The sequence below is a fragment of the Parastagonospora nodorum genome (genome assembly GCF_000146915.1).
Source record: "Parastagonospora nodorum SN15 chromosome Unknown scaffold_38, whole genome shotgun sequence".
Taxonomy (NCBI): domain Eukaryota; kingdom Fungi; phylum Ascomycota; class Dothideomycetes; order Pleosporales; family Phaeosphaeriaceae; genus Parastagonospora; species Parastagonospora nodorum.
The window spans coordinates 77,091-90,222 of record NW_001884586.1 but is presented as its reverse complement, the minus strand read 5'-3'; the positions used below and the strand labels follow the sequence as shown (position 1 = coordinate 90,222).

At 53.7% G+C, this 13,132-nt stretch overlaps 6 protein-coding genes across 6 annotated transcripts; 3 read left to right on the top strand and 3 right to left on the bottom strand.

Annotated features, from left to right (window-relative positions):
* Nucleotides 1–498: 498 nt before the first annotated feature.
* Nucleotides 499–2,068, top strand: SNOG_15444 (hypothetical protein; the record flags this gene model as incomplete). The annotated part of the gene is made up of 4 exons (XM_001805539.1): nt 499–511; nt 562–1,204; nt 1,252–1,451; nt 1,503–2,068. The coding sequence occupies 4 exons, from the start codon at nt 499–501 to the stop codon at nt 2,066–2,068; spliced, it is 1,422 nt and encodes a 473-aa protein (XP_001805591.1).
* Nucleotides 2,069–2,330: 262 nt separating this feature from the next.
* SNOG_15443 (hypothetical protein) lies at nt 2,331–4,341 on the bottom strand (the record flags this gene model as incomplete). The annotated part of the gene is made up of 3 exons (XM_001805538.1): nt 2,331–3,715; nt 3,763–4,282; nt 4,306–4,341. The coding sequence occupies 3 exons, from the start codon at nt 4,339–4,341 to the stop codon at nt 2,442–2,444; spliced, it is 1,830 nt and encodes a 609-aa protein (XP_001805590.1). The 3' UTR covers nt 2,331–2,441.
* Nucleotides 4,342–6,501: 2,160 nt separating this feature from the next.
* Nucleotides 6,502–6,846, top strand: SNOG_15442 (hypothetical protein; the record flags this gene model as incomplete). Its single annotated transcript, XM_001805537.1, has 1 exon — nt 6,502–6,846. One exon carries the CDS (start codon nt 6,502–6,504, stop codon nt 6,844–6,846), a length of 345 nt encoding a protein of 114 aa, XP_001805589.1.
* A 683-nt stretch (nt 6,847–7,529) lies between these two features.
* SNOG_15441 (hypothetical protein) lies at nt 7,530–9,176 on the bottom strand (the record flags this gene model as incomplete). Its single annotated transcript, XM_001805536.1, has 2 exons — nt 7,530–9,053; nt 9,099–9,176. 2 exons carry the CDS (start codon nt 9,174–9,176, stop codon nt 7,530–7,532), a joined length of 1,602 nt encoding a protein of 533 aa, XP_001805588.1.
* A 195-nt stretch (nt 9,177–9,371) lies between these two features.
* Nucleotides 9,372–13,131, top strand: SNOG_15440 (hypothetical protein; the record flags this gene model as incomplete). The annotated part of the gene is given in 6 exon segments (XM_001805534.1): nt 9,372–10,370; nt 10,600–10,915; nt 11,010–11,275; nt 11,578–11,921; nt 11,993–12,209; nt 12,227–13,131. The coding sequence occupies 6 exon segments, from the start codon at nt 9,372–9,374 to the stop codon at nt 13,097–13,099; spliced, it is 3,015 nt and encodes a 1,004-aa protein (XP_001805586.1). The 3' UTR covers nt 13,100–13,131.
* Nucleotides 10,555–11,232, bottom strand: SNOG_15439 (hypothetical protein; the record flags this gene model as incomplete). The annotated part of the gene is made up of 2 exons (XM_001805535.1): nt 10,555–11,031; nt 11,212–11,232. 2 exons carry the CDS (start codon nt 11,230–11,232, stop codon nt 10,555–10,557), a joined length of 498 nt encoding a protein of 165 aa, XP_001805587.1.
* Nucleotide 13,132: the final 1 nt, after the last annotated feature.

Genomic DNA, 13,132 nt, shown 5'->3' with positions numbered 1-13,132 from the left:
GAGGAACATGAAGGTTGGCCGAGGCAGGAACGAGCATTCCCAGGCAGAACTCAAAAGCGATGTCCATGCCTCCTCATTGGATGGAATGTCAATTTTCCGCGCTGGTACCTTCAATTAGCGCTTTGGCTCTTCTCTGATCAGCTAGATCCAGTGTTTCATCTTATCGCGCGCCGCTTAGACCCGTCTGGCCTTTTCCAATTTGCGCAATTAGTGCCTCGCTGGGTTCACCCCGTAAGATGTTTCTTCCGAGCCGTTGTTTGACAACCACGCCTCAGCGGCATATAGTGGGGCGCATCTCTTGACGGCTCTTGATTATACTCGGCGATGGGGCTTGCGATGCTTAGCTTATAGAAGGATGCAGGGCCCAATACATACTGCTTATGCGGCTAATCAAAGTAGTTCCGCGGTGAGATGGGTGGGCTATAAAGCAAAAGATCCAGGGTCCCGACAATAATCTTGCATCGACTGAAGGTCTTCGATCGTTCTACAACCTTCATCATGCGCGCAAACGGTATGATTGAGTACATGTCCTCACGACAATTGAGTTGCTAACAGATGTAGGTTCAATCGCATTGTTGGCTCTTGCTGCCGCAGGACACGCTGCCGTCCTCCATAAGCGCGAAGCAGCAATTTGCGTTAAGGACTCCTGCCTTGAGCTTTTCCAACGCCTTGAAATCATCGCAAAACCGTTCTGCTCTGCCTATACCCATTCTCCGACTCATCCCGTACCAGCGTTCGCCGCTCGATGGTCCGACGTCCCGGCTAAAATATCAAGCGCATGTGCATGCTTGAATGGTGGTAAGCCGACCGCAGCTCCTAGCAGCACATCTGCGGTCATCTCGACGCCGATCTGCTCACAGACTGTCGTCACAACTGCTGCGCCTTCAGCAACCACGTCGCCAACTACTGATGCGTGTTATGTGACGAAATTCTCGGCCATTCCAGCAGCTACAGCGGCTTGCACGGATATCACCCTGGATGGAATTACCGTTCCCGGAAACTCGACCATTGACCTGTCGAAGCTAAAGAAAGGCACCAAGGTCACGTTCAAGGGCAAGACGTTCTGGGAGTACTTTGATGCCAATTATCCTTTCATCAAGGTCGGAGGCACCGATCTTGAGATCACGGCTGCCGAGGGTGCTGTCCTGGATGGCAACGGTCAAGCATGGTGGGATGGTATTGGCAGCAATGGCGGTGTCAAAAAGTAAGTTTTCGGACCTGTGAATGCATGCACATAGCTAATTGGGACAGGCCTAACCATTTTATCGAGCTCACCAAGGTTCTTGGATCCAGTTCAGTCCACGATATCTACATTGAAAACTATCCCGTCCATTGTTTCAGCATCAGCAACAGCGCGGGTATTGATCTTCACCACATAACCCTGAACAACAGCGCCGGATATGCACCAAACAACCGCTCAAACGGCCTAGCAGCTGCTCACAACAGCGATGGTATGTCACACCCTGCTTGAACAATGTGCAAACACTAACAATAGACCCCAGGCTTCGGTATCGGGACTTCAAACAACACCGTAATCCGTGACAGCATCGTCATCAACCAAGACGACTGCGTAGCGGTAACCAGCGGCAACAACATCATGGTTAACAACATGTACTGCAACGGCAGCCACGGCCTCTCCATCGGTTCCGTCGGCGGCAAGTCCTTCAACAACGTGACCAACATCTCCTTCAAGAACTCAGTTGTGCTGAATGCCGAAAACGGTGCGCGCATCAAGAGCAACTCCAACACCACGGGCTTCATCTCCAATATTCTTTTCGAGAACATCCGCGTGGAGAATATTTCAATCTATGGTATCGATATCCAACAAGACTACCTCAATGGTGGCCCCACGGGCAACCCAACGAATGGAGTGTTGATCCAGGATGTCACGATCAGGAATGTTACTGGTACTGCGACTGAGGAAGGACGGAATTACTACATCCTCTGTGGAGAAGGAAGTTGCAAAAACTTCAACATTAATGATGTTGATATCCAGGGAGGAGGGAAGCCGAGTGCTTGTAATTTCCAGACGAATGGGAATTTCGATTGCGATGGGGGGTTTCACTAGAGTGTGAGTCAATAGCGACGCTATAAGTCGTAATGTATATGCATGTAATTCGATCAATGTCTACTATATGAATCGCTGAAGTTCTGCCCTAGTTCTGTGTATTGGTATTGCAGGCCGCACTTTCGACGTGGTCAGGACAAATATTCTGACCAGAATACATTTGGTGTAAATCTCAGTCGACAATGAATCTTTCAAGGTTACAAGCGACCGCGTTTAAGTGCTTTGAGTACTCATTCATCAGGCGAATGCACAACGAAAATTTATAAAGTTATGTGCATTATATCCAAAGCTACATCTGAGAAAGCTACTAAAAGGGTATACATCGTCAAACCGTACAAATCGATTGTCCATGCGACTACACAAAGCTGAACGTCTACTGCTTCTGCGAAATCATGACCTCCTCGTTCTTCGCGATCTGAGCAACATTAACACCCTCACCGTTGATCGAGTTGGCACGGACAACGCTCCTGGTGCCCGTCGAGTCAAGGTGGTAATCAACGTCCGACTCGTCGCGCATAACGAGCTCTTCCTTGTCGATCTTGCGGAAGGTGAAGTAGAAGACCACAGCAGTGATGAAACCAGCGATAGCTGGGCCACCGAAGTCCCAGGTGAGGTACGGGTCACGAATGACGGCCGAGCAGGCAAGACCGATAGCATAGGCGACACCGGTGTTGAAAAGGTTGATGGCAGATACCAAACCACGCATGCTGACGGGAGCGCGAGAGTAAGCGATACCGTAGGCGGGGACGTTGACGAAGACTTCGGAGATACCACCGAGAGCGTAGGGGATGGCCATGTACCAAATGGAAATAGGCGCGACTCCGGTGCCAATCTCGCAGTCGTCGGAACCGAAATTACCGCAAGGAGACTGCTTGTAAGCATAGTAGTTGAGAACAGTGTATCCTACACCACCGATTGATGACATAAGCAGTCCGGTGGTGATGCGGGCGATCGGGCCGTATTGGATTCTGGCCTTGCGCAGACTGGGGTAGAGGACATAGTTGAAGATGGGAACAGTGCAGATGATGCTCAAACTGTTGAAGTTCTGGATGACATCGTTGGGCACGCCGTTGGTGGTGAGCATAGTCGAGAGATAACCGGCAGCGCCACCAATACCGTTGTCGTTGAGGTACTGGATGGGGAAGAAGCAGAAGATTCCGGTAGCCTGAACAGCGCGGGCGACATCATCGACGAACTCGTCATTCCAAGTTGTCTGAATAGAAAGACCAGCGGCAGCAATATTTGACGGCTTTCCAAGTGCCCAGAAGCCACCACGACCAATTTTACCAAGACCACCTCGTCGGAAGATGACACCGAAGAGCTTGAAGACTTGACCGAGGTTGCTGCCGGCAGGTGGGTGGAGCACAAGACGCTTCTTGAGGAACCAGAGCAGGAGGGGAAGGGGAAGGTACAACAGCAGTGGCAGCAAGAAAGCCAACCACCAACCTATGTACTTCTCGGTGTAAGTGGTTGCAACACCCATGAAGCCACCGACGTTGATGAGGAGGTAGAACCACAGCATGACGCGCTCAGTAGTCGCCTCTGGGTCTTCGATAACTCTCTCTCCTTTCTTGGTGGTGACCACTTTCGGCACCCTTGTGGTCATTTGGTCGAGAAGCATGGGGGAGACATTTGGCTTGAACATGGCTGGTCATCGTTAGGATTGATCGTATATATTGGAGAAATATGCTTACCAGCTCCAATAGCAAGAATGTACAGCGCAAGGAAGAAGGGGGTTTTGGCACTTCCATCAGCCAGCAGACTCTTGCTAGCACTGACTACCATCAAGACGTGGGCTACACCAAAGACAAGCACACCCCAGCAGATGAGCTTGAAGCGACCGGTCTTAGTATCGGCCAACCAACCGAAGAAGATGGGAAGGATGTACACCATCATCTGGAAGGATTGTGAGACAGCATTGGCCTTGACGGTTCCCATGCCAAGAGCACCAGCGGTCTGCTGAGTGCCACGAGGTGGAGCTCCCCATCCGTTTCCGCCCTTGGGAAGCGGTCGGTTGATGAAGTTACCGAGGAGTTGCTGCACTCCGTAGTAGGATGCGCGCTCAGCGAACTCAACGGCACAGATCAAGTAGGCCACAGTGGGCATAGGCCCAGCAACACGACGGAGGGTCAGGAGTTCCTCAGGCGTGGGCTTGCCCTCATAGTCGCTGTTCAACAGTGCATGGTCGTGAACAGCGTTGGGATACTCGGGCGTCTTCTCGTCTGCCGAGAACTCACGCTCTGGCGAGTGGGAGATTGCGGAGGCTGTGTCATTTGTGAGTAAAACCTTTTAATTCTTTTGAAGTTAAGCGCATACCCATTGCAGCGATTCTTGTGAGAGAAAAAGCTGAGCAGTCGGTCTAATTGCACGCGACAGCGGTGCTCTTTAAAGCCTCAAAGGCTGGCCAATACTTGCTAGGGTGGTCTTGTCAAAGACAAGCCTTGATTAGCTGCTTGCTTATCTAGCGCGATGCCGGATTAGGAAGGTATGATGGAGCTTAGCTCGTTCGGCCGTACCGAATCCAATTGCTCGGGATCATCAGAACGCGGCAAACGGGGACACTCCAGGAACATCCCTTGGTCACTTGCTTATCGACTCCGTTTTTGCAACAAACGACCGGCGCGCCACCAACTTCACACCGCGAACCCCGTCCCGTGCTCGACGCTGTGGACGAATGACAGCGCATGTGTAGCGTACGAAATGATGAACCGCCGTCAGATGATTCGCCCGAGCTAGCCGTTAATGTACGCCCCTCCGCGCCCTCATATCTCTTCCATGCTTCTTTCGATGCACCCTCCGGCTTGCGTTATTCCTTGGGGAAATTCGTGTGTTCTCACTGGGCCTCGAACACCATTGCACGCGACTATCTCTTCCGTCCCAACCAAGCTTTGCACTACCAGTTACTAGCAGCGATAAGCAATGTTCTCGAAGGCTTCGCCGCATGTCCCAAGTGGGGTTCACAGAGCGGCAACAGCCCAGGCTCCATTCCAATTTATGATCATGGTAAATAGGGCGTCTGAAGCGTGGGTCGCCTAGCTATTGGCTTCTGAACGGTGTCGTGGGACACGAGGAACTGCCTAAAGTGGCGAAGACGGCGTCTAAATCGCTCAATCTAAGAACCCTAGACACGATACCAGACTTGACCGGTATCTGATGAAAGACCATGGACATGCATCCTATTGGGGTAAGCAGATGGGATGCCCAACGTCTCTCGCATGTAGGATTCCTTTCATTTGACAGGTAGCGAGACATGCAACCGCGCCGTACTTCAAATCAGGATACCTTGCAGCCGCTCAAACTTGTTACCTTCATCTGTGGACAGTCAATTGGTCGAAGAAAATTGAGATGACGGATTCACCGTTGTTTGGTGGCAATATGACGACGGCATTTCCATCGAATCGTCACTGCTAGGATTATAAGCAGGCACACAACCTTGGAAAAGCCAAGAGTGTCTACATTCTGGGCTTGTTCAACACCTCATAACGGCAGGCCGGAATTGCAATCTCATATAGGCTAGCAAACCACTATGCGTAGACCTTGAATGGTCCAGGACCTCAAACAGAACAGACAGAACATACAGCGGCCGCATTAAGGCCGTTTATCTGATGCCGCTGCAGGGATCCCTTCTATCACGTCAAGAGCACGCAATTCACAGCGCGCAAATGTCGGGAAGCCCGTAATCGAGCCCTGTCGCAAGGATCTGTAAATTCCGGGGCATGCTTTCTTAAGCACGCAGATGCCTGGGGTTCTTCAGCCTCCGCTTAGACGGCAAGATCTTGCCCATGATATCAGCTCCTAAACACCATCTTTTTGTCATTTTTAAATCGCTCTAGGTATTCTTTCCTTCACAAGTTTATTGTGTCAGATTATAGATCATAGTCAGCACTACTACACTCTGGTAGACTACGAATGCGCCACTATCATCTGTTATCCCAGACCTTGATTAGATGTTTCTTTTCCATACACAACTGCTCTCAAAGTCTAGCGCAGCACGGAGGAACCATAATTAGTATCTTGCATCTTCACAAGCAGCCGACTCCAACAACCTTTCCGACACAATCTGCTCTAACAGCTCCTACCGACTCTTTAGCCAGCCCTCATCCACAAATTTGACCTTGGACGGCAGTAAAAAAGCCAAAGCCAAGCCGGCGTCATTTGCTACTACAATACAAAGACTATCATAACTAACATGTCTGATTAGACGAGTAAAACACGAATATACGTCGATGTGTGCTACCACCCAACAAAGACTATGGCCACTGAAGTCGTGTACTAAATAATGATACCGCAAATATATACGAAGTTTACAAAGCCACTCTTCATCCCCGACACTCAAAGTAAGCAGCATGTGTAACTCAACCACATCCACCATCGATGATACTCGTTCCACAACCCGGCCATATCCGACTCCACGGTAACAAGTACTCCGCAACATGTCCCTTATAACGGCCCCGAAGGATTCGCGAAATGCAGAATTCCTCACCGCACACTTACGGATCTACACACATAACCACAACAAAAACCAGCCTCCTCCTCTCGAAATCCCCGGCGATATGCTCAGCTGCACCACCAAAATTCTCGCTCTCTCCCCGGACTGCCGTGCGAATCCCATTGCCCCGGAGTGGATCTGCGACTTGGGGCTGGCGGCCGTTGTGTGCCTGAAGAACTGCTTTAGGATTTCTGGCAAGCCGTTGACGGATGCGCTGGGTATGGCGGACGACGTGTGCGAGGGGTTGTCGTGCCGGAGGATATTTGGGCTGTGTCCTGCAGAGGGGTAAAGCAGAGGTGATGGGGATGGAGGATGGAGATGGGGAGGTGGAGATGCGAGATTGGATGCTTCAACAGGTATTAGTGTTGTTTGAGTTGGGGGTTGAACAATCTGTGTTGCGCTGTCATGGCGTTGAGGTTTCTGGGCGATGTCAGGAATAGGGGGCTCCGGGCGGAAGCAGCTATGTGCCCGCCTTCACGATAACGTCGATGTCAGGTAGTCTACAGGTAGAGATCAGATACAGGTATGTCAGCGTACGGCGGCGAAAGAGCGCATCTAAGCTGAGCCTTTTGAACTCCTGGTACTGTTGGAGTATCAGCAATATGTTGCATTACTTACTCTGTGACAATCTCTCAGCGATACTTTGCCCTAACGATGTCTCCTCCTCTAACACATTGTCAAGAGTCAATATCCGTTGGTGAGGACAGGGCATGAGCAGGCATCAAAACTCTTGACATAGTCTATTCCCAGTAATCTGTTTGAATTGGTGGAGTCACAAATTCACAGACTGGTGTGTACGCCGTACGGTGGAAAATGTATGAAACGCCAACACGTCGAATAGTTTGGTGTGAATGTCGTTGATTTTGTCAGTGAGACAAAGATAGTTGATACTAGCAGACTTCAGTGCCGTAAACCAGCCCAAACGCCGAGGCTATGCATCGAAAAGACAACTTCGTAGAGAATAGGCCAGGGCTACCGCCTTCCTCCCCTGCCAGCACCCGGACTTCCGCCTCCCATTCCACCCATCCCTCCCATCATCTTCATCATGGCGTTCATATCCGGCATGCCACCCATGCCACCGAGTGCTGACATATCCGGCATACCGCCACCACCACCACCGCCCATCATCTTCATCATAGCGCCGAGATCAGGCATGCCGCCGCCGCCACGACCCGCGGCGCCGCCCATGCTCTGCATGCGCTTCTGCATAGCCGCAAGCTGCTGCTGCTTGTTGCCGCCGCCCATGGCGCCCTGGGCTTTCTGCATATTCGCCATGCCGCCCTTCATCTTCTTGGCCATGCCGGCCATCATGCGATGTTGAGTAAGCAGTTCCTCAACCTCACGCACGCTTGTGCCTGAGCCGCGGGCGATGCGGGTCATGCGGGTAGGCTGGTCGACGAACATCTTGCCGTCAGATTCGAGTTCCTTTTCTGTCATGCTGTCGCAGATGTATATCATGCGCTTGAGCTTGGCGCCGCCTTCTTCGTCGTCCATGCCGCCCATCATGTTGCCGAGACCGGGGATCATGCCCGCCATTTTGGAGAGGGGGCCCATTTTCATGATGTTGGAGAGTTGGTCGCGCAGGTCCTTAATGGTGAATATGCCCTGGGTGATGTGCTTCATGGTGTCTTTTTGGTCGAGCTTGAGCGATTGCACGTGCTCGACGAGACCTTGCACGTCGCCCATGCCGAGCAGTTTCGAGACGAAGGGCTCGGGGCTAAAGCGCTCGAGATCGAGCATGTGCTCTCCATTACCGATGAAGACGATGGGCGTGTGTGTTGCTGCGACTGCGGAAATGGCACCACCACCCGCTGCTGCACCGTCTGTCTTCGTGATGACGATGGCTCCGAAGTCTGCCGCGTCTTTGAAGGCTCGCGCCTGGCCTTCTGCTGCCTGACCGATTGTCGCATCGAGCACCATGATTGTCTGATCGGGCTGGACTGCGTTTTGAATCTGCACCATCTCATCGAAAAGGTCCTTCTCTTGCCTGTGTCGACCTGACGTGTCCACGATGATGATCTCGAAGCGCTCCTTCTTGAACTTTTCCACACCCTCTGCTGCCACAATGACGGGGTCCGTTTGGGTGTGGGAACCGAAGTACGGAATCTTCGCCTTGGTCGCATTCTGCTTCAACTGGTCGAACGCACCGGCACGGAAAGTATCCGCGCACACCAAGCACGCTTTGAATCCTCTCGCCTGGTACCATCTCGCCAGCTTCGTACACGTTGTCGTCTTTCCGGAACCCTGCAGACCAACAAACATGATGACGTTGGATTTTCCCTTCTTCGGCTTGAACGGCTCGGCGTGGGGGTCGACGAGCTTGACGAGTTCATCGAAGACGGCTTTCTGGATCACGCGCTTCTTGTTGACATTGGGCGCAAGGTGCTTGAAGTCGACGGAGCGCTTGATGGACTGGCGGAGGTTCATGACGAGCTTGACGTTTACATCGGCTTCGACGAGGGCGTTGGAGATCTCCTTGACCATGGCTTCAAAGGCCTGCGACTGTTAGCTACGTCTCAAGCTCGGATTGTGGTGGCTTACCTTCTCATCGAGGTTTGGCGACCGCGTGAGGTCGTTGACCGCGGCATTGATGCGCCGCCCGAGATCTTGAAGCACCATGATTGCGGTTGGGTTGTGGTAGGGAGTGGTGGTTGTCGAAGGCGACGATGCGGTCCACGGGTTGGATATGTGTGGGGGATTGTAGCGGGGCGCTTGGCGTCGGTGAAAGCGCGCTCGAGTTGCCGATCACCAACTTTTTTCTGTCGCGCCCGTAACTTTGTGCAGGCTACAACCACAATTGCAATCACAGCCACAATGGTGAACACTTCGCTCAAACGACGGCGGACCGAGGACCAGCTGCGCGGAAAGGTGCCGAAGAAGGAGAAGAAGAAGGTCAAGAAGCAGAAGTACTACCACAGTTCGAGCGAGGACGAAGGCGGCGCGAGAGATGCGCCGCTCGACTACAAGTCTGCGCGCGCCGAGGAGAGCGACGATGAGCCGTTCGAGCCCACTGGTGCGAATGCGACGCTGCCAAAGTCCAAGGACTCGCCAAAACCAAAGAAGAAGGCCGTGAAGGAAGCCGCAAAGCCAGCACTAGAAGAAACGACCACACCTGTGGAGGCCGCACCTACCAAAGCCACGCCCAAGCACTCTCTCAAGCTTCCGGTCAAGTCGGCGTTGAAGAAGACGGCACCGGTCAAGGAGCTCGAAGACGGCGATGAGGTGGACGACTCGCCTGGCGACGACGAGGACGAATCCGAGATGGAGGTCGACGAATTTGACGTTGAGGACTCTGAATCGGACGCTTCCGATACATCGACAGTCGCCGCACGCAAAGTGCGAAAACGCAACGACCCCGAAGCCTTTGCAACATCCATCTCAAAGATCCTCAACACGAAACTCACAACCACGAAACGCACAGAGCCTATTCTGTCGCGGTCAAAGGATGCACAGACAGCAAACAAGGAGATTGCGGACAGCAAATTGACAGAGAAGGCACGGCGTCAGGTTGTCGTGGAGAAGAAACAGGCGCTCGAAAAGGGTCGCGTCAAGGATGTACTGGGCCTCAACGACACAGCCACGAGCACAGCAGAGACGACTGCCGCTGAGAAGGCTCTACGGAGGACTGCACAAAAGGGTGTCATCAAGCTGTTCAACGCAGTCCGAGCTGCCCAAGTCAAGGGTGAAATGGCCGAGAAGGAAGCCAAGGCGCACAATGTTGTCGGTCTGGACAAGAGGGAAGAAAAGGTCAAGGAGATGAGCAAGCAGGGTTTCCTCGACATGATTACTGGCGGAACAGCAAAGGAGGGTTCCGTCGAAGCTTAGACATACATGACAGGCGTTCCGGTGTCCAAAATGTGGTTAGAGATGCATTCATGATACCATACATATCTACAAGTACAATCATCAAAGCCGGCCTGGCCGAGTACCTACATCAAGATATCAAAACACATACAATGCCGCCCTCTCTTCCAGTTCATCCCCTACCCCTTCCCATCTATTTAAAATCACTCGCCTGCAGATTCCGCGTTATCCTCGGCAGCCTCACCACCAATCCATCCAACTCCTTGCGCATCACAACCTGACACCCCAGCCGACTCGTCTCCGTCAGCCCAAACGCCAGATCCAACATGTCGTTCTCGTCGTCGTCGGGCTCCTCCATCTTCTCGTACATGCCCTCGTCCTCGACGATGACGTGGCACGTCGAACACGCGCAGGACCCCCCGCATGCGCCCTCCATTTCGAGGTCGTGCGCTTGGGCGATGTCGAGCAGGTTGGCGCCGTCGGCGACGGTGAAGGTGTGGGATTGCGAGTCTTTGTCGATGAAGGTTATTTTGCGTCTGGTGGCGCGGTCGTTAGTAGGGAAGTGGGGGGGGGGGGGTGGAGGGGATTGGGTTGGTACGGACTCTTCTCCCGGTTTCGGCTCGTCGAGGTGGCCATGGTGGGGGGTAGGCGTGCTTGAGAACTGGCGGGTCTGGAGGAGTTGTAGTGTGGATTTGGGCGATTTTGAAGATATCAGGCTTCTTGGAGAGGGGGCATTGGCGCGTGGCGATGGGTATGCGAAGCCGTTCGCTCTACTCGAAAACTTTCGGAGACTCGATGATGCGCATGTTGATTTTGACGAACATGCCTCGCTGGATCTGAGGACGCTCACACAGGCCCGTCGCGACGCCATGATGTGTGAGAAGGTGAAAGGAAAACAGCCGCAAGGAAAGGAAGCGTGAATAGAAGAAAAACGAGCAGTTGTACGAATGCTGCACAGCGATAATTCCAACGCCTGTGAGACGTCAATCCCCCGCTCGGACCAGGCTGCGGCGCACTGACGATCTCGCAACCCTCGTCACCTCGGAAAACCGCCTTGTTCACCGCATCGTGACAAGATCTACAAAACATTTCCCACAATTTTTCCACATCACTCGCTCAACGAGAGTGAATCATGGCAACCTCGCGCGATGCCCCGAATCCGCTGCGACCGTATTACATCCCCCCCTCGATTGGCCTCCCCCCAGATGTCCCGCAGAGCCAGACTTCGGGCGCGACGTCGAGTCCCCGCATGCCCAAGCCCAGTTTAGGCTCGCAGGCACGCGATATCCTCAGCGACCTCGACTACGACTCGTACTTCCCCGACACATCGCCGACGGTCGCCGGCCACGCGAAGAAGCTGCTGGACCAGGCGTTGTGGAACTACACGAGCGTGTTGCTGGCCCAGCCATTCGAAGTCGCAAAGACGATACTGCAGATCCACGAAGCGAGCGGACAACTGCCCGCGCTGAACAGGCTGAAGACGGAGGAATGGGGGGCGAGGAGTAGGCCGGACAGCTTCCATAGCGGGAAGTATGAGGATGTGAGTCTGAGCATTTGGGGGTTTGGCATGTGAATATGGACTGATGGCAGGTAGTACCCCTCGGAAGAAGAGAGCGACGAAGACTCGCCAGGCTACTTCACTTCGACGGCCCCGAAACACGCACAGCCTGCCTACTCGCCGTCGGCTGCGCGGTCACAGTCGCCGACAAAACGCTCGCGACAACCGAGGAGTCGGTCACGCTCGGAAACACCCACACGCGCACCCCCGCCGGCACACCGCAAGCTCGACCTCAAGCGCGCGGATTCGTTATTGGAGGTGATTGCTCAGCTGTGGCAGAAGGAGTCGGCGTGGGGCCGTGTGGAAGGCCACGAATGTCTCCTTCATCTACAACTTCCTGCTCAAGACGACCGAGAGCTGGTTCCGCAGTGCAATATCCGCGATTCTGAACGTACCGGATCCCGGCCTCGTTTCCTCAGCAAGCGGCATTGGCGGGCTCGACATAATAGACAGCCCGAGTCCGCTGATGTCTCTCGGTGTTGCTGTCGCCGCGACTGCCATCGCCGCAATCATCCTCGCGCCCATCGACCTCATCCGGACGCGTCTGATCGTCACACCTATTTCCTCACAACCGCGCTCGATATACCCTTGTCTTTCTCTCCTTCCCTCGTGGTCTGTTTCGCCACGACTTCTGCCCGCTACCCTCCTCCACGCCTGTGTACCTACGCTAGTATCCTCCTCAACTCCGCTCATCCTCCGCTCCACACTTAGCATCGACCCCATTCTCACACCCACAACATATTCCTTCGGCACCTTCCTCTCCTCCACAGCCGAGCTCTTCCTGCGCCTCCCCCTCGAAACCGTCCTGCGGAGAGGCCAAGTCGCCGTCCTCCGAGACGACGAGACTGAGCGCGTAAATCTCGCCTACCACACCACATCCCGACAAAAGAGCCCGGCCTACGAGGCCGACGATGCAAGCTTCAAGACCATTGTCGAGCCTGGTCCGTATCGCGGCGTTCTCGGCTCAATGTGGTTCATCGCCCGCGAAGAAGGCATCTCCGTGTCCACTCCTGACGCAGCCAAAGCCGCGAGCGCAAAGGCCATGGGCTTCGAGCGCCCGAGTCGCATGCGCAAGGGCCAGGGTGTGCATGGTCTGTGGCGAGGATGGAGAGTGGGTGTCTGGGGGCTTGTGGGCATCTGGGGCGCTGCTGCCATGGGCGGTGGCGGTGGGGAGTTTTAAAAAAATTTACGAGACTATGAATTTGGGCCATGA